The sequence below is a fragment of the Sus scrofa genome, chromosome 8, assembly GCF_054392235.1.
Source record: "Sus scrofa isolate SSC_HxYL_T2T_F1_AM1 chromosome 8, Sscrofa_HxYL_maternal_Yorkshire_Landrace_v2.0, whole genome shotgun sequence".
Lineage (NCBI taxonomy): Eukaryota > Metazoa > Chordata > Mammalia > Artiodactyla > Suidae > Sus > Sus scrofa.
Genome location: NC_139390.1, coordinates 61,103,558 through 61,123,616, shown reverse-complemented (window position 1 = coordinate 61,123,616; position 20,059 = coordinate 61,103,558). Strand labels below are relative to the sequence as shown.

Genomic DNA, 20,059 nt, shown 5'->3' with positions numbered 1-20,059 from the left:
CGCGTGATAGGGTGTGGCTCCAGGACCCTGCTTCAGACATGTAAGCTCCCCTCCCTTAAACAGTTGCTATCTCTTAAAAAAAAAAGAATCTAGACCAACCCCTTTGCCACTTGCTATTTATTCTTCATTTCAGAAGTTTGTTTTAATGATAGCTTTTATTTGCCTCTCTGATCCTACTCCCCAAATCCTTTTGGGTGTCCTCTAAAGCTTAATTACATATTTAAGATACTTTCATAATGTCTTTTTTTTTTTTTTGTCTTTTCTAGGGCCACACCCGTGGCATATGGAGGTTCTCAGGCTAGGGGTCAAATTGGAGCTGCAGCTGCTGGCCTACACCACAGCTCATGGCAATGCTGGATCCTTAACCCACTGAGCGAGGCCAGGGATCAAACCTGTGTCTTCATGGATGCTGGTTGGGTTCATTACCACTCAGCCATGAGGGGAACTCCCATAATGTCTTAGTCTGGTCTCATAAACCTTTCTCTCTGAAAATAAAGCATGTTATGTAGTATCTACTGTACGGAAGATTTTCAGAGTAAGTTATTATTTCACAAAAGAAACGTTCTTTACCTCAATTCATATGGGCAGTATTGCTCCGTGATGTATTAAAAAGATCTGACACTGTTATTAAGTAGCTAGGTAATTTTGGACCAGAAGTTTCAAGTCTGTAGATCTTGATTTCCTCATTAATCGTGAGCGAGAGAGAGTGATGATTCTGACCAGCATTTTCTAAGGTTTGTTCCACTGAATGCCGGTCAGTAAAAAAATGGATTTTATAGTCAAGGAAGCCTAGTAAGAGTTCATGATCAATGCCTATCTCGCCATCTCCAGAATCTTGACATACACTAGCATACTCAGGGTTTTGAGAAGACTTGTTTTAACAGAGTTTCCCAAGTTAGTTTAACCACAAATCCATTTTTTTGCTTAGTATCTGTTAAAAAGCTTCAGAACTTAAAATCTACAGAGAATGTTTTGGAAATTACTTTACTTCTCAGTTACTTTAAATAATTAAGTTGTTCTGGTTTGGGTTAAGGTTTAGAATTGAATGGCTCAGAGATGCCTGTGCCTGGGTCAGGGGGGAGAACTCAGTTCTGAGTACACACTGCTGTTACTCTCTGTATATCTTGGCAGGAGAAAGTCAGTAGATGAATCATTTGTTCTTGAGTATTTGGAAAGTTACCGTGTATGAAAAGTATCTAAGATCAGCAATAACTGGCTATAAGTTGGGTACTGTGGAAGATAGGATAATTGCTTGGGACTTTAAGCTGTCTCTACAGAATAGCATTTTTTATAATTTATATACTATATATTATTGAAAAGCCAGAAGAAGACTTGTGTATGTCGACTTAAATATGGATGATACTTTTTGGCTAAAAATATAATAATATGAATCAAAAAATATCTTTTTTTTTTCTTAGTAATGCAGTACGGGAAAGGCAAATCATGTTATTATAGGTTCCTGACTAAAGGACAACAATGGATTTGGCTTCAGACTCACTATTATATCACTTATCATCAGTGGAATTCAAGGCCAGAGTTTATTGTTTGTACTCACACCGTAGTAAGGTAATAGTTCTTATATAGAATTTCTGAATTACAGAAACACCAGTAGTGATTCTTGTAATTTTTATATTTGATTTTCTATGAAGTACAAAGTGATTTTTCCCCCATTTTCGATATTAAACTTATTAGATTTACTTAAAGGCATTATATAGAAATAGAATACAGGTATATAGAGATAAATAATTCCTGACATAAATTTTATGATTTAGAGCAGATGTTGTAACTGTCTTTTTTTTTCTGTCTCTTTAAGGCTGCACCCTTGGCATATGAAAGTTCCCAGGCTAGGGAGGGGTCCAATTGGAGCTGTAGCCACCAGCCTACACCACAGCCACAGCAACGCCAGATCCGAGCCGCATCTGCACCCTACGCTAACACCTGATCCTTAACCCACTGAGTGAGGCCAGGGGTTGAACTTGCATCCTCATGGCTGCTAGTCTTATTCGTTTCTGCTGAGCCATGATAGGAACTCTGTAACTGTCTTTTATGTACGACAGTCAGCCATGTAAAAAGAGAACCAGATTAGGTAAAGTATACTCTTCCTTTACTTAATTCCTTTTAAGTTCTGCGTAGTTACACATTAGTTACAGTAGCAACGTAAAATTTTTGAGGTATCTAGAAAAATGGAATTTGAATTAAGATAGTGTACTATAGCTATGTTTTAGGTTTGTGTGGTGCATAAAAAATAGTCTGGAGTTAGGAATGAACAAATAAGACACATAAGTGCTAAATGGTTGCACCTCTGCAGTATTTTAAATGAATGATCAAACACTGAAATTTTTTTCCGTTTGTAGTTATGCGGAAGTTAGGGCTGAAAGACGACGAGAACTTGGCATTGAAGAGTCTCTTCCGGAGACAGCTGCTGACAAAGTATGTATCTTACCGCTTTTTAAAATCATTTTATTTCTTCCCTGTGATAGATAGGACTCAGTAATTTATAGGAAAGTTATTTTGCAAATATTTCATTTCCTCACTTGTGACAGGATTATCATTATACTTCACTATGTATTTTTGTACTAAAATTACTATTTTGAAGCTTCTAAAAAAGATGTGAGGGAGTTCCCACGATGGCGCATTTGGTTGAGAATCCTACTGCAGGGGCTCAGGTGGCTACAGAGGTGCGGGTTTGACTCCCAGCCCAGCACAGTGGGTTGAGAGAGCCGGCATTGCCACAGCTGCGGCTCGGGTTCAGTCCCTGGCCTGAGAGCTTCCATATGCTGCGGGTGCAGCTTAAAAAAAAAAAAGATTTGATCTGCTGTTTAGTGATAATTATATGAGAGACTTGTATGATCACAGATTTAAACTTACATTTATTAGAATGTGCTAGGCTCTGACAGGTTTTTCTGTGAATTACAGATGTCATTTCTCAGACATCCTTATCTGATAGGTGATATCCCCAAATCAGGGAATAGTAAAACTGAGCATTAACTCATGGCTTGGAAAGTTATAGTCAGATTTTGAACTATGGTTTCTCTTTTCTTTTTTTCAGGTAGAAGTAGTCTGTTAGCTACCTAATGCTGTGTAACAGAACTTAATGGTGTGAAATAACACACATACATCGTTTCACAGTTTTTGTGAGTCAAGAATGCAGACCCAGTTTAGCTGGGCCTCTGCTTCAAAATTGGTCTTGAGGCTGCAGTCAGGGTGTCAGCCCAGGATCTGTCCCCAACGCTGTAGTCAGGATGTCAGCCTGGGGTCTGTCCCCAAGGCTGCAGTCAGGGTGTCAGTGGCCCTCGGTCATCTCAAGGGTCACCCTAGGCAGATTGTGTTTCCAGGCTCACTTAGCGGTTGTTGGAGGGATTGGGTTCCCCATGGGCATTTAGACTGGGGATCTTGGTTTGGAGATGGAGATAGAGGGTGTGCAGGAGAAATGGCATTGCCATGTCACCTCTTTTCTTGTGGTATACGTTACTTCGAGATCATTGTTTGTGTGTACATGTATGTGTGTGTGTGTGTACATATGTATGTGTGTGTGGATATGTGTATATATGTGTGTGTGTATGTGTTTGCAGTATGTGTGGATGTGTATATGTATGTGGATGTGTTTGTGTATGTATGTATATGTATGTGTGTATGTATGTGTGGGTGCAGATGTGCATGTGTGTATATGTATGGATGTGGATGTGTGTGTATGCATGTGTGTATATACTTATGCGTGTATATGGATGTGTGGATGTATGTGTTTATATGTGTGTGTATGAATGTAGGTGTGGTATATATATGTAGTGCATGTGTGTATGTGTATACATGCGTCTGCTCCTAGGCAGTTAGAGAGGAGAACAGGGAGTTGTTCCTAGTTCACTGCTGCACATGGAGGGCCTTGATGGGCCCTCATTCTGAACACGCTTCTGCTGTAATGAGGCGGACAGAAAAGATGGCTGTATTTGCATACCTGCTGTGTCAGTAGGCAGTTGGATGTTTGGTGATGTTAGATGTTCTCATCTATTTAAAGCAAGGCTGTCAGTTGAAAGAGGGGGAAAAGAAGTTTAAAAGCAACACGAAAGGTGTGGAATAATTGTCAAGAGTAGGAAAGTGAGCCTGCTAGAAACACAGTGTTTCTGTTCAGTGTTGAGTATGTATTTTAGGTTGACTTTAATTGTTTCCAAAGGAATGTCTGAGCAGGTGAGCTGGAAACCTTAGGGAAGTATGGTTTAAAGTGGGGTTTTAATTTCTGCTTTTAGAGGTGCTACAGTATCTGGTAATGACAGGTGCAGTGATTGAACAAGGTAGAGTGGAGGAAGAAGTTTATCAAAGATGAGGAACCATAGAGAGCCCAGGAGAGATGTGGGGGACTTGTCTGTACGGGTCAGTGGAGTAAAGGAGATTTTGAGCAGGGAAATACTGAGTTCCAGAGATGCTTAGAGTACTTCATCTATAAACTAAAGTGTCATCGTTATTCTGTTGGGTTTTTTTTTTTTTTTTTTCACTTTTTTTTCCTGATGTGAAATATACATAAAATTAACCATCTTAACCAATTTTAAGTGTACAGTTCAGTGGCATTAAATGTACATTCACACTGTTGTGAAGCATAACTACCATCCATCACCAAAATTTTGGTCTTTCCAAGCTGAAGCTCTATACCTATTCACTAGTACCTCCCAGACCCTCCTCTCTCCAGCCCCTGGCAGCCACTGATATGCTTCTGACTCATGTAGGTACCTCATAAGTGGAACCATGTAGTATTTGTCTGACTGGCTTATTTCACTTGGCAAAAGACCCTCACGGTTCGTCCATATTGTAGCATGTGTCAGGATTTCCTTGTAAAGCCTGAATAATACTCAACTGTGTGTATACCACATCGATGGATACTTGAATTGTTTTTGGCTATTCTGATCAATGCTGCTATGAATATGGCTGTGCAAATAGCTATTTGAGTCCCTGCTTTCAGTTCTTTTAAGGATATACCCAGAAATGGAATTGCTGACTCATATGGTAGTTCCGTATTTAATTTTTTGAGGAACTGTTACACTGTTTTCAGTAGTAGCTGTGCTATTTTACGTTCTTGCCAACACTGCACAGGAGTTCCAATTTCTCCGTATCCTTGCCAACATTAAAAAATAAAAATAAAAACTACTGTATATCATCCAGCAAGCCCACATCTGAGTATTTATCCAAAGTAATTGAAATCAGAATCTCGGGGAAATACTAGCACTCCAGTGTTCAGTGCAGCACTATTCACAATAGCCAAGACACAGAAATGTGTAAATGTCTACCAGCAGCTGAATGGACTAACCAAATGCGGCGTATACATGCAGTGAAGTATTGCTATTCAAACTGAAAAGGGAAGGATGTTCTGCAGTCTGTGACACAGGCAACTCTTGAGGACATTATGCTGAGTGAAATGAGCCAATTTTCCTTTTTTTTTTTTTGGTCTTTTTGCCTTTTCTGGGGCCACTCCTGTGGGATATGGAGTTCCCAGGCTAGGGGTCTAATCCGAGCTGTAGCCACCGGCCTATGCCAGAGCCACAGCAACGCAGGATCAGAGCCACATCTGCAGCCTACACCACAGCTCACAGCAACCCCGGATCCTTAACCCACTGAGCAAGGGCAGGGATTGAACCCAAAACCTCATGGTTCCTACTCAGATTTGTTAACCACTGCGCCACGACAGGAACTCCTCTATTTTTTTTGATAAAAGCCATCCTGATGAATGTGAAATGGTGTTTCTTGGTTTTGATTTGCATTTCTCTAATGATCAATAGTATTAAGCATCCTTTTTATATATTTACTGGCCACTTATGTATCTTCTTTGGAGAAATGTCTATGCAAGACCTTTGCATATATTTTAATTGGATTGTTTGTTGGGAGGGATTATTTATTTTTTGCTTTTAGTAGTTGGAGCTTTTTATATATTCTGGGTATTAATTCCTTATCACATAAACGATTTACAAATGTTTCCTCCCATTCCATGGTGCCTTTCCACAGTTTTAGTTCTTAATGTTTAGGTCTGATTCATTTTGAGTTAATTTTTACATGTGGTATAAAGTAAAAGTCTAAAAACTTAATTCCCTTGCATCTGTTGTTTCTTTACATAGAGAATGAAACCAAAACTTTCTGGCTATAAAAATATAAATGTTCATCTCTTTACCTAATATCATATAGGTACACTTGTCTTGTTATGGGTAAAAACTGATTTTAAGGAGGAGGGATTAGCAAGCAATATTGCTGATTTAGGGATCTCTGAACTGAACAAGAAAACATTTATTTTGTTTGTCTCCTTAGAGCCAAGATTCTGGGTCTGATAATCGTATAAGTACAATCAGTCTCAAGGAAGCGTTGGAAAGGTTTGACCGCAGCCCGACTCCGTCCGCTTCCTCACGGAGTTCGAGGAAGTCCTCACACACAGCCGTCTCAGACTCTGCCTGTGAGTGTGCCCTAGCTGAAAGCAGACATGCTCTGAAGAGAGTGCTTCTCCCTTGTTTGTGTTACTCGTATCAGCATTTTTCATCAGTTCCTAAGGAGTTAACCTTCCCAGGGGACAAGAGGCACATTGCTTACCTTTAAGCAAAGAATTAAGTTTATAAAGTAGCCTTTAAAATAGGTAGGTGGGTGGCAATGTTGGTACTATTTTTGATTATCCTTCAAAAAGAAAGCAGAACTTACAGTAATTCCTTTTTTATTGGTAGAGCCGGTAAGTGTTCTTTAAGTTCGCTTTTCGAAAGTGTTTTGTGTGTATTTTGTCTTTATGAAGGTTTGTATAATTGTCATTAAATTAGTATACTTTTTAATTTTTTACAAAGAGTTTAGCACTTTTATTTCTCAGAGTATTAAAACATGTAATAAGGAAAAGAGGGTTGTTTGAACCACTTAGCACCGTGGCTAGAATTTCTGAGATCTTAGGGAAAAAAATTTTTCCCTATTATAGTCATTTCTCTGCTTAAAAAAAAATGTTATCTTACTGTGGTAAGAACACTTAGAATAAGATCTGTTACCCTCTTAAATTTTTAAGTGTACAATGTGTACTTGTTGACTGTAGGTACAGTGGTGTACTGCAGATTTCTGGAGCTTATTCATTGTGCTTCTCTGAAGCATTATGCCAGCTGATTAGTAACTCCCCATTTCCCTGTCCCCTGGCCCTTGGCAGTCGCCTTTGTGCTCTTTGATTCAGTGAATTTGACTCTTTGAGAAAAATCTCATGTGATGGAGTCATGCAGTACTTGGCTGTCATTGGCTCATTTCGCTCAGCATAATGTCCTCAAGAGTCACCCTCGTCACAGACTGCGGAACGTCCTTCCCTTTTCAGTTTGAATAGCAATACTTCATTGTATGTGTACACTGCATTTGGTTAGTTCATTCACCTGTCGGTAGACATCCAGGCATTTCTGTATCTTGGCTATTGTGAATAGTGCTGCCATCAACACTGGAGTGCTAGTATCTCTTTGAGATTCTGATATCAATTACTTTGGATAAATACTCAGATATGGGTTTGCAGGATCATGTATGGTAGTTCTTTTTTTTTTCTTTTTTTTTTTTTTTTATAAGAGCCTCACCTGCAGCATATGGAAGTTCTCAGGCTAGCAGTTGAATCAGAGCTGCATCTCCTGGCCTACACCACAGCCACAGCAACCCTGGATCTGAGCTGCATCTGTAACCTATGCCCAGCTTGCATCAACAGTGGATCCTTAATCCATGGAGTGGGGCTGGGGATCGAACCCACATCCTCACGGATGCTACGTTAGGTTCTTAACTTGCTGAGCCACAACTCCCTCTGTTGGGAGGTCGTTCTATTTTTAACTTTTTTTGAGAAATGATCTATTGTTTTCTACAGCAGCTGCACCATTTCTCATCTCTACCAACAGTGTGCAGGGCTCCGCTTTCTCCACACTCTTGACAACACTCGTCTTTTGATTTTTTGATGATAGCCATGTTGAGAGGTAGAGGTGATCTGATCATGGTTTTGATTTGCACGTCCCTGATGATTAGGATATTGAGTATTATTTCATATCCTGGCTGTCCATCTGTATATCTTCTTTAGAAAATTATCTATTCAGGTCCTTAGGCTATTTTTTACTAGTTTTTTTTTTTTTTAAACTATTGAATTGTAACCTTTTTTTTTACATTTTGAATTAAAGTATAGTTGATTTACAGTGTTGTGCCAGTTTCTGTTGTACAGCATTCTGCTCTGGTCAGACATTTGTGTATATATTCCTTTTCTTTTTTTTTTTGTCCTTTGTCTTTTTGTTGTTGTTGTTGTTGCTGCTATTTCTTGGGCCGCTCCTGCGGCATATGGAGGTTCCCAGGCTAGGGGTTGAATCGGAGCTGTAGCCACCGGCCTACGCCAGAGCCACAGCAACGCGGGATCCGAGCCGCGTCTGCAGCCTACACCACAGCTCACGGCAACGCCGGATCGTTGACCCACTGAGCAAGGGCAGGGACCGAACCCGCAGCCTCATGGTTCCTAGTCGGATTCGTTAACCACTGCGCCACGACGGGAACTCCCATATTCCTTTTCTTATATTATTTTTTATTGTGGTTTCTCCCAAGAGACTGGATTGAGTTGTCTGTGCTATACAGTAGAACCTCATTGCTTATCCATTCTAAATGGAATAGTTTGCATCTACTAACATGGTAACCATTTTTATAGTGGAAGTTTTCCTATTTCAGATAATGTTTTTGTCCTTAAAAAATGAGTAATTAAAATTAATCTTTTTGTCAGACTTTCCTTTTATCGAATAATTTAAAAAAACTCAAAAACACTTTTATCCACTGAAATGCGTTTTGAGATTGTTTTTTTAAGATCGTATATGTTAAAGTACTAATGCTATTCTGTTTTTGTTGATGAACCTCAGCAACACCAACAAAGATCCCAGCAGACACGAGCACCCCTCCCAGGCAGCATCTGCCAGCCCATGAGAAGATGGTACCAAGGAGGCCCTCGCTTGGTGGTCAGGTACGCTCTTCTGACGGAAGGTTTTACTGAAGGGGAAAATCACCCAAATCTTGAGAAATTCATTTATTAATTATCCCTTTTCTATAAATTTTGAAATAGTTGTTGATATATAACACTTAAGGTTTTTTCTGTGAAGTAGTTGTCAGACATACTGATCCTTTTCATTATTTTTCAGGTGAAAATGTTAGATTTTATTCAGTTATGAAAAGCTGATAATTTAGAGCTATTTTATATCTAATTTCAAATACCAATCACTTTAGTGAAGTCCAGCCAGCAAGGTAATGTGGCTGACGCCTTGGAAGACAAAAAGATGAGTGGGGAGAAGGCCTTTCCAGCTTAGAGGGCACATGCCGGTGCGCAGCCTGAAAGGCGTGGGCTGCTTGGGATTCGCTTGTAAGACGCCGTGGTGATGCTTCTGGTGCAAGTGGTCGTGTGCGGGAGTGATTGTCACCCCAATCATTTTTTATTTTGCTTCTAGTCCCTAAATTCCCAGTCTGTTGGTCAATCATTAACACAGCCAGTGATGTCTCAAGCTGCAAATGTATCAGTTCCACAAGGCATCTCTCAGGTATTTTTGTTTGTTTCAGTTAAGTATTTTAAAATTTCAAATTGTTTTTAAGCTACTAGAGATTTTTAAAAATACAGATGCAGTAAATCTCACCTGTGGGCATTTAGACTACCTGGGGATATTTCTGAGTGAGGTTAGGGTATCACTGGCCCTTTCGTAGGCAAGGGCCAGGAATGCTGTCTTTGAGGGTGCATGACAGCTGTGCACAACACAGAATTGTCTTGCTTAATCCCTGCTGAGAAACACTGTAGACGGTAAGCTGTTAAAGGTGAAATACAGCTGTTCATTTGGTTCTTCCTGTGGGTGTTGGAAGAAGTGAGTAATTTTATTTATGTACTTTTTCATTTGTTCATATCCAGGACATTTATTGAGTTCCTTGTATTAGCAGATATCACAGGTGCTGGCGGTACAAATTTATCTCTACTAAGAGACTTTATTATTATCTAGAGGTAAAATGACAACTAGAATACAGTGTTACACAGTCAGTTCAAGATAAAAGACTGAGATAAGAGCATGTTAGATGGATACTTCATGTGGCCTAAAGAAGTGAAAGAGGACTTTCTGGAGGAATTGTTGCTGGAACTGAGTCCCACAGGAGGCCTCAATACAAAAACTAGCATGACAGAGGGGAGGTATTACAGAAGCCACATGTTTGATTATAACGTTGTGACTTTTAATTTATGATTCTTCACTCATTCAGAACCTTAGACATGTTAAAAATACTAATAAGTTGTACTAAAAATAATCTTAAATTAACTTTAACAGTATCTTCGTTTCAAATAGTGATAGTTAACAATAGGTAAAAACAATATTTTTCTAAAAATACCTTTTTCTTATATGATTATTTAAATTATACATGTATAATTATAGCTAGTATATATTATGACACTTATACAAGTATATCGACAATGTTATAAATTACCTAAATGTCATAATCTCAACTTCTAACAACATATGATTGTATGAGGTATTTATAAGAAGACAGTGTTATTGGAGTTGCAGTAGTTTTTATCAGCTATTTATTGAGTCCTCAAATGCTTTCTATTCTGAAATGTAACAGATTTTAATGTAAATATTTGATATATTTTCAGTATTATTAGTTCATTAATCTCAAGATACTGAATAAGAATTTCTAAACAGATATTGAATAAGAATTTCTTAACATATATATTCATGAAATAAACAGTATCTGTTGTGTCAAAATGTTAAGTTTCAAGTTTCATATTTCTTTCAATGACAAGCCAAGCACTTTGCTTCTTAGCTCTATGATTTTCTTAACATTCTGTATTCTGTGTTTATTTTTATTTTCTTATTTGCACTTAGTAGAAATCCTTTCAATGGTGACAGTGGAATGTTTACCTAAAGATATAAATAACTTTAGTTAGGATAAACTATATTAGTATAGCATAAATATAATTTGTAATATTTTCTCACACCCAGTATACTCTAACATATGATCTGATTACTGTCATCTTCATAAGTCAGAGTTGTATTCTTTGTTTTTGTGTTTTCTTTTTAGGGCTGCACCCATGACATATGGAAGTTCCTAGGCCGGGGTTGAATTGGAGCTGCAGCTGCCGGCCTACACCACAGCTATAGCAACACCAGATCCTTAACCCACTGAGTGAGGCCACGGATCGAACCTGCATTCTCATGGATGCTAGTCGGATTTGTTTCCGCTGCGCCACAAGGGGAACTCCCTGAGTTATATTCTTTGAAAAGTAATATTCACTATTCTCAGTGCAAACTTTTGAAGATAAGTAATAAAAAAGCTTTTGAGGGGCATTTGTCACTTTTGGATGCATTGTAGGAGACAGTTTCAAGATTTAGACAGATTTCTAATAAAGTGAAATTCTTTCTGCTCTTACACTGTATCCTGTACTGAATATTCCTGGAAATAAGTAAATGAACTTACACATACGTGTGTGTATATATATATATATAGAGAGAGAGAGAGAGACTTAAGAAATGGTGAGTCACCAAGTGTAGCTAGATTTCAAGCAGTAGTAAATGAGCTACCTAGAATGCAGGTGAAACAAATTAGTAAGATTGAAAACCTTTTCTTACTCTGGAAATAGAATAACTGTGCTTTTCATTCACAGATGCATTCATTCATTTATAATTGCTTAGTCTTAAAAAGCCTAGGTTTCATACTTGTCTGAGAACAGTTTCAGGTGAAAAGAAGGATAAAAATATTATGCTTGGTTATCTGTCAGATTTTTATTCTGAGTTTTGAAGACCGTAGGGATGCTGGGTGTAGAGAGCAGCCAAGGAGGAGCAGCTTGGGAGGCCCCCCCTAAACTGCTGCTCCTCCAGGTCAGGCCAGGCCAGGCTGAGGATCAGGCCCTACTGGGGCCGCTGTGGCTGGAGCCACTGGATGATAGACACTCTGACTGAGGTGCATGGACCAGGGCTGGAGAGTGGGACCACCTGCCGAGAAGCCACCCACTACGATGCTAGTGAGGCTGGAGCGCAGCTGATTCTCTGTAGGGCGCGCCCCGTGGTGTAAGAGCTGGAAGGAGAGCAGCAGGACCAGAAAGACGAGCACCTCATTTGCGGCATCCCTCAGCATCTTCTGCTGATGGGACTGCTTGTACTTACAGGGTCCAATCCAGTGTCCCAAAGCCGAGCCAAGAGGTGACTTAGGAGCTGAGAGGCAGTACATGAATAAGTGGCAAAACATTCTTATCTCACGATACACTGCTTAGCTTCACCGTGTACAACTGGGAGAAGTGCTTCTCAGAGATTTTACACTTTTTCCATTCACAATACTTCAGTTTCAGTTCTCAGCTCAGTTAGGAGCCATGCAGCATCTGAAAGACCAGTTGGAGCAACGGACACGGATGATAGAGGCAAATATTCATCGGCAACAAGAAGAATTAAGAAAAATTCAGGAACAACTTCAAATGGTCCATGGTCAAGGGCTGCAGGTTGGTTATATTTGAATACAAGCAAAGCATGCTGTCACATTTTAGATTCATAGGAAACAGTCTTGTTTAATGAAACACGTGGTGCCAAAGATACATTTCATCAGTTTAGTTCCATAAATACTTATTGGTTATACTCAGTATGATTTTGCATTTACAGTCTCGAAAGATAATTCATTCTGAGAGTGTCTCCATCCACATCCTTGTTTCTCCATGTTAAAGTCATCTCAGTTGCATTTTTAGTAAGTTTAAATCCATAATAGCAAAATAATATGTTACATAGACTTTTAGGTACATGTAGCTACCGAATTTACAAAATAGTCTTCAGTCTTTTTACAATAACATGCCAGTAGGAATGATTCAAATTAGTCTCTTTGGTCCAGCAGCAGGGCCACTCTAAAGTTATGCTTATCTGAAGAGACTAGGAATTTGGTAAAAGGAAACTTGAAGTGAAAACTACTCCTGTTTAATGCCATGCTTTTTTAGTGATGAATGATGCCGAGTCCCCCACCCCTGTCTGCAGACCTTTGAGTAGCTCTGAGTTAGGGTCTCTGATACAATAATCTCCAACATGTAAAATGTCAAACAAGTGAAGGTTTTAAAATTTGCAATACTTTTTCTGAAATTTGGAAACATGATAGTGTGAGGGTGACTGGAAGAATGAAAGTGAGGTATCACATTTTATTCAGTAATTGCTTATTGCTCATTGTTCATTCAGAATGACTTAGTTGTCTTGATATTTGCTCTTTAAACTTAATTTATAGCTGTTTTGCTTTCTTTTTTAATACTCATTCTTTTTAATTTAAAAAGATCATTTTAATGTGTTCTTTATTTTTAAAGATGTTTTTACAGCAGTCAACCCCTGGATTGAATTTTGGTTCTGTTCAGCTTTCTTCTGGAAATCCATCAAATCTTCAGCAGCTCACATCTATAAGTATGCAAGGCCAAGTTGTTCAAAATAACCAGATTCAAAGTGGAATGAATGCTGGACCCATTAGCACAGCTCAGCATGTGATACAGCAGCAGACTGTACAGAATTCATCAAGTCAGGTAACATGGCCGAGGACCATGGGCTGTGGATTGAAACGTGTGGTGTGCTAAAACAAAAATAAACCTTCATTTTGAACAATACCACATTTAAAACTTTAATAGTCATAATTCGAAAGTACAGTATTGAAGGTGATCCTTAAAATAATTTGTGTAGGAGTTCCCTGTTGGCATAATGATTAAGGGTTCAGCCTTGTCACTCCTGTGGCTCGGGTCAGGTTTGATCCCTGACCCAAGAACTTCGACATGCTGTGGGTGCAGCAGTTGTGCACAAAACTTATGAAATTGTTGAATAGGAATTGTTGAATATTAAGTGCTTTCAAGATTTTGACATTTTAAAAATTTTGCAGTTTGCTTAAAATGAACACAGAGACTACTTCTCTGTGTTAAAAACAAGTTTGACTTGCAAGAGGCTGGCCAGGACTTAGGTTACCACATGTGGAGACTGTATCGTTTGGCACGTGAATCTATGTAAACCCAGACTTCAAATGTCTAATGTCAGTCTCTGACCTTGGGCGTTTGACTGAAAGCCTTCACGTATATTTTCTTCATCCCTGTTGAGATCATGCTCCTTTTCTAAAGTCGTAGCTTACTTTCCAGCAGGATGTGGGAGACCACTTCATTCTCATTTTACTACACGTCATTCCTGGATGGTTAGCTTTCTTCCAGAGTAATGTGTTCTGCCATTTCTTTTTCTGTCAAGTCAGCTATTGTTAGAACGATGAGTAGTAGAAGCCTATTTCCTGAATACATTTTCTTCAGGTAATTTATCTGTAAAATCTTCTCTTCTCTAGCAGAGTCAACAAAACGTTCTGAGCGGGCACAGTCAACAGACATCTCTCCCTAGTCAGACGCAGGGCACTCTGACGGCCCCACTGTACAACACCATGGTGATTTCTCAGCCGGCGGCCAGCAGCATGGTCCAGATTCCATCTAGCATGCCACAGAACAGTTCCCAGAGTGCTGCACTGGCTGCGTTCCCTCAGGACAGACAGATGAGGTAGGTGTCACCTTGCACTAGTCATTCCAGAGAAATACATTGATGGATGAAGAAACAGTACATGGAGTTCTCGCTGTGGCTTACTGGGGTAAGAACCTAACTGCAGCGGCTCGGATTGCTGCAGAGGCTTGGGTTCAGTCCCCGGCCCAGCGCACTGGGTTAAAGGATCTGGTGTTGCTGCAGCTGTGGCTCACATTCAGTCCTTGGCCCAGGAACTTCCATGTGCTATGGGTGTGGCCATAAAAAAAATAATAATAATAAAATAAATTTACTTTTAAAAATGTGATTTTAATTTGTTGCTCACACTTGAATTTGAAATAAAAACACAGAATGTATCCATTGTTTAAGGACTTTTAATAGAAGAGTAGCAGCAAATTTTGTTTCATCTCCAAAAGTTTGCTAACAAATACTATAGTATCCAAGTTTTATGGGACACTGTTGTACAAGTTTTATAACGGGTTTTGTCCATATCACAATAAAACTTTAATTGTTTTAATACAGAGGCCGATGAGTTTCCCGTGTAGCAGCATTGGTTAGGGTGCATACTACCATAGTATTATACACGTTAGGGAATAAGAGTAGCTCATTTCCTTGAGTTTTAAGTATTGTACTAAGTGCTCAAAATATATTATGTCATTTAATTCTTATTTTAAAAAACAGGGGAGTTCCCGTCATGGCTCAGCGGTTAACGAATCCTACTAGGAACCATGAAGGTGCGGGTTCGATCCCTGGCCTTGCTCAGTGGGTTAAGGATCTGGCGTTGCCCTAGGTCGCAGACACAGCTCAGATCTGGCGTTGCTGTGACTCTGGTTAGGCTAGAGGCGACAGCTCCAATTAAACTCCTAGCCTGGGACCTCCATATGCCACGGGTGTGGCCCTAGAAAAAGACAAAAAGACAGAAAAAAACCAAAAAAAAAAAACCAAAGCATGTCAGGGTCTTTTATTTCTTGGTTAAGAAAAAAGTGAGTTGTTAATAACTTTGTCTAGGGCCTCTAGCTAGTTGGCAGCCAGGGGTGGGTGTGGGGGGTCTGAGTCAGACCTGGGTTTCTGACTTCAGAGCTCTGGTGCCTACTAAACGGTAGAAAATCCACTAGGTAGGACTTGTTTTAGTCATCCATAACTGATTTAGAAACAGATAATTTGGAGAAATACCTTTTTCAAATATTAGGAAGGTGTTTTTCAATAACTATAGGATTTGTATAGACCTGAAAATCCTATTTTAAATAATTTTTGTTTTTACTTATTCGAGTGCAGTATAAGTGAGGCTCCCCTTTTATAATAGCTTACTGTTGTATTAGACTGTGTAATAGGTTTTATTAAAGTCCTATTAATTTCCAGAAAGTTAAGAAGCTGCAGGATTGCAGGAGCAGTAAGAGCAAGGACCAACTCATTGCTTCTCTTTGGAACTCAGTTCCTTCAAGTTAAAAAGTCTAACTTCCAGCTCTGGCTTGTGAAAGGAAGTATCATGAATGTGTTCCATAGAAATATAGAGGTTTTTTTTTTTTTTTTTTTTTTTTTTTTTGTCTTTTTGTCTTTTGTTGTGGTGGTGGTTGTTATTTCTTGGGCCGCTCCCGCGGCACATGGAGGTTCCCAGGCCAGGGGTCGAATCGGAGCTGTAGCCACTGGCCTACGCCAGAGCCACAGCAACGCGGGATCCGAGCCGCGTCTGCAACCTACACCACAGCTCACGGCAACGCCGGATCGTTAACCCACTGAGCAAGGGCAGGGACCGAACCCGCAACCTCATGGTTCCTAGTCGGACTCGTCAACCACTGCGCCACGACGGGAACTCCAGAAATAAAGAGTTTTAAAGCCTGAGGAGACACTCATTTACGTTGAATGTTGACCTGCCTTTTGGAGGACATAATTTAGCAATGATTTGTAGACATCTGCTTTCTGAGCCAGGGGAACATTTCAGCAAACATTTGAGTACCTACTTAGACGAGTATGGCATATGCTTTATCCCAGGAGAAAGATCACACTAGTAAAAGACATAGAAAAGTAAACTAATCAGTATTATTTGATGTGATAAATGGTCACTAGGTCTTTAGGAAGGAGAAAGCAGTTTTCTGAGTTGAGATAAGCAGAGAGAGAGAGGAGTGTGGTCAGGGAAAGCCTTATGAAGGAAATACCTGGCCTGGTCCTAGACAGCTGGCTGCGTGCGTGTGGCGAGGAGCCCAGGATGGTGTTGCTGGCAGAGGGTGTGTAGGTACAGAGTAGATGCAGAATATCTCTCAGTGCCAGACACGGATAAAATACTCTCATCACAGTTTACCAGTGGGCATTTGGGCAATTGAAAAATTAATCTCTTAATATTACAGAGAAATTAGTGTTTAGCACTTCCGTGACTAAGTCACTTTGTAAATATTGTTTCTTTGGACTGACTGACTTTAGTCTTAAAGTATGTAAAATACGGTATTTTATTTTATTTTTAAGATTTGTCATGGATTCGAAAATAGATTTATTTTGTCTTGCAGAACATGTAAGGTATGTGTCCATGCTAAGTTTAATGCAGTGACGTACTGGAAACAGTTTGTCATTGCAGTTGTATCATGCTAAGTCTGCAGTGGAGTCATACCTCTTTCCTGACCATCAGTGATCAGTGCTTAGAAACAAACATCATCTTACTCACAGAAAAGGCAGATAGAAATAAAATTGTTCCTTTCAGAGGCATCCTTATTTTGTTGTTTTTTATTAAAGAATATGAAAGAGGGAAGGGGGGGAATATAAGTGAAGTGGAACACAGTGAGCACTGTGCTGCTTCATGAATTTATATACTGAGGGCACTCAGAACGTGCTGATAAGAGTATCATTTGGTTTTGAATTATGTTTATAAGATACAGTTTTGTTGATCTGTTCAGCTGTCTTTTGCTGTTGTGAGTAGCTGCTGTGACCATGGTGTCCAAGTATCTGAGCCCCTGCTTTCCATTCTTTTGAGTGTATACCCAGCAATGGAATTGCTAGATCACATGGTAGTTAATATTTTCAATTTTTTTGAAGTCGCTGTACTGGTAGGTGAGCCACTTCGTTCCTATCCACGGTGATCAGATGCCAGCCCTCCACACCTTGTCAGCACAGTTACTCTCTGGCTTGGGTAGTAACCATCCTAATGGAGGAGAAGTGGTGTCTCATAGTGGTTTGGAGTTGCGGTTTCCTGATGATTAGTGGTGTTGAGCATCTTTTCATGTGTTTATTGACCATTTGTGTATCTTCTTTGAAGAAATACTTTTCAAGACCCTTGGCCATTTTTTAATCAGATTGTTGCTGAGTTGTAGGGTTTCTTTGTCTTTTCTAGTAATTAACCCCTTGTCAGATACATGGTTTGCTAATACTTTCTCCCACTCTCTCACTTGCCCTTTCACTGTGTTGCTAGTGTTCTTTGATACACACATAAAATTTTTTTTTTTCATTTTATGGCCAAACCCACAGCATATGGAAGTTCCTGGGCTAGGAACTGAACCCCAATTACAGCTGCGGCAGCGCTGGATCCTTTAACCCGCTGTGCCAGGCAGGGGATCAAACCCACACCTCCGAAGAGACCTGAGCCACTGCAGTCAGATTCTTAACCCACTGTGCCACGGAAGGAACTTCCTGATATGCAAAAATTTTTATTTTTGTTTTCCAATTTATTTTTTCCTTTGTTGCCTTGCTTTTAGTGTCATATCCCCAATTATTGCCCAGTCCAATGTTACGAAACTTTCCGTCTATATTTTCTTTTAAGAATTTCATAGTTTTGGAGTTCATGTAGTGGCTTAGTGGTTAATGAATCCGACTAGAAACCATGAGCTTGCAGGTTTGATCCCTGGCCTCGCTCGGTGGGTTAAGGATCTGGCGTTGTCGTGAGCTGTGGTGTAGGCCGACGGCTACAGCTCTGATTCTGACCCTAGCCTAGGAACCTCCATATGCTGCGGGTGCGGCCCTAGAAAAGCCAAAAAAAAAAAAAAAGAATTTCATAGTTTTAACATTTATGTTTAGGTCTTCAATCCAGTTTAATTTTTATATATGGTGAAAAGGTCAGATTTCATTCTTTTGCCTGAGGGTATTTTTAAAAATTTTGAATTTTTGTTTGTGATCATTTTATCTGGCTCTGTGCATTTTTGTTTCACTGGTGTCCCAAAGGGAACATGAAACAGGAGTTCCTGCTGTGGTACCTTGGGATCAGCAGTGTCTCTAGCGCTGGGACGCAGGTTCCATCCTGGCCAGCGCAGTGGGTTAAGGATCGGGCATTGCCACAGTGTGGTGTAGATTGCAGCTGTGGTCCCTGGCCCAGGAACTCCACTTGTCATGCGGTGGCCCAAAAAGAAAAAGACAGGAACTGAAAGTGGAGCATGTAGCTTTCAAGAGTCTAACTTGAAGTGTTCAACCTACCACCTTTATCACGTATACCTTCTCCTCCTGACAGCCCTTCTCTCTCTCCTCCTAACAGATTTTCTCAAGGTCAGCAACTTGTGACCAAATTAGTCACTGCTCCCGTGGCATGTGGGGCTGTGATGGTGCCAAGCGCCATGCTCATGGGGCCGGTGGTGACTGCCTACCCTGCTGTGGCTTCACACCAGCAGCCACAGGCCCTGTCAGTCCCGCAGCAGCAGCAGCAGCAGCAGCAGCAGCAGCAGCAGCAGCAGCAGCAGCAGCAGCAGCAGCAGCAGCAGCAGCAGAGCTCCCAGGACCAGCCGCTGCCTTCCGTTCAGCAGGCATCTCAGGCTCAGCTGCCTCAGCCACCGCAGCAGTTTTTACAGGTAATTCTTCCTGAGGGAAGCTATCCCAAACCTGTTCACTTTCACATAGTGAAATGAGGGGTTAAATGAATAGGTAGTTTGGTAAATGATCTGAAAAATTCGTAAATGGTTATTGTACAAGTTCAGTTTCTACAAAGACCGGAAGCTTGTTGGCTGTTTTTTCTTCTCTTATTCTGTCTTTTGAAGACTTCACCCTGCCTCGGAGACACCCAGTTATCTGAACTGCTGCATGGAACATGTGGCTGCCTCCTGCCCACGTGAGGCATTGTCTTTTACACAGACTTGGCTCGGGCTAGAGTTGCTGGAATCCCAGCAAAGACACTTTTCTTTTTTCTCTTACTTTCCCTAGTGGCCCATAAAGCTATACTCTCCATAGGGCAGAAGTATTGAAAGGGATTTTTTAAAAAAATAGTATAGGAGTTCCCATTCGTGGCTCAGTGGTTAACGAATCCGACTAGGAACCATGAGGTTGCAGATTCGATCCCTGGCCTTGATGAGTGGGTTAAGGATCCGGCGTTGCCGTGAGCTGTGGTATAGGTTGCAGACTCGGCTTGGATCCCACGTTGCTGTGGCTCTGGTGTAGGCTGGCGGCTATGGCTCTGATTAGACCCTTAGCCTGGGAGCCTCCATATGCTGTGGGAGCGGCCCAAGAAATGGCAAAAAGACAAAAAAAAAAAATTAATTTTAAAAAATAAATAAAAAATAGCATAGACATAATCTTAAGTGATTTTATTGGATTCAGTTTTGTAATGATTTTTAGATATAAGTTACTGTCAGAAATATTGTGGAGGCATAGGCTGCCATGACATCCAGTCACTGCTGCACCTCCAG

The 20,059-nt window shown here is 40.3% G+C and overlaps 1 protein-coding gene and 1 long non-coding RNA gene across 49 annotated transcripts in view; one reads left to right on the top strand and one right to left on the bottom strand.

Moving 5' to 3' along the window:
* The window catches only part of CLOCK (clock circadian regulator), a 121,364-nt gene that overhangs the window by 91,476 nt on the left and 9,829 nt on the right, over positions 1-20,059 (top strand). For 19 of the 48 annotated variants that reach the window (XM_021101333.2, XM_021101324.2, XM_084972271.1 and 16 more), the window contains 9 exons: positions 1,419-1,566; positions 2,355-2,430; positions 6,283-6,424; positions 8,850-8,950; positions 9,429-9,518; positions 12,296-12,448; positions 13,286-13,495; positions 14,287-14,492; positions 18,919-19,228. In XM_021101333.2, the coding sequence (XP_020956992.2) occupies positions 1,419-1,566; positions 2,355-2,430; positions 6,283-6,424; positions 8,850-8,950; positions 9,429-9,518; positions 12,296-12,448; positions 13,286-13,495; positions 14,287-14,492; positions 18,919-19,228 (1,436 nt within the window). The remainder of the gene's footprint in view (positions 1-1,418; positions 1,567-2,354; positions 2,431-6,282; positions 6,425-8,849; positions 8,951-9,428; positions 9,519-12,295; positions 12,449-13,285; positions 13,496-14,286; positions 14,493-18,918; positions 19,229-20,059) is intronic. The other 29 variants (XM_084972284.1, XM_021101326.2, XM_084972283.1 and 26 more) reach the window with 3 other exon arrangements.
* LOC146400810 (uncharacterized) lies at positions 17,770-20,053 on the bottom strand. The gene is made up of 2 exons (XR_014812545.1): positions 18,861-20,053; positions 17,770-18,807 (listed from the first exon to the last, which is right to left on the bottom strand). It is a non-coding gene; the product is annotated as an uncharacterized LOC146400810 (long non-coding RNA).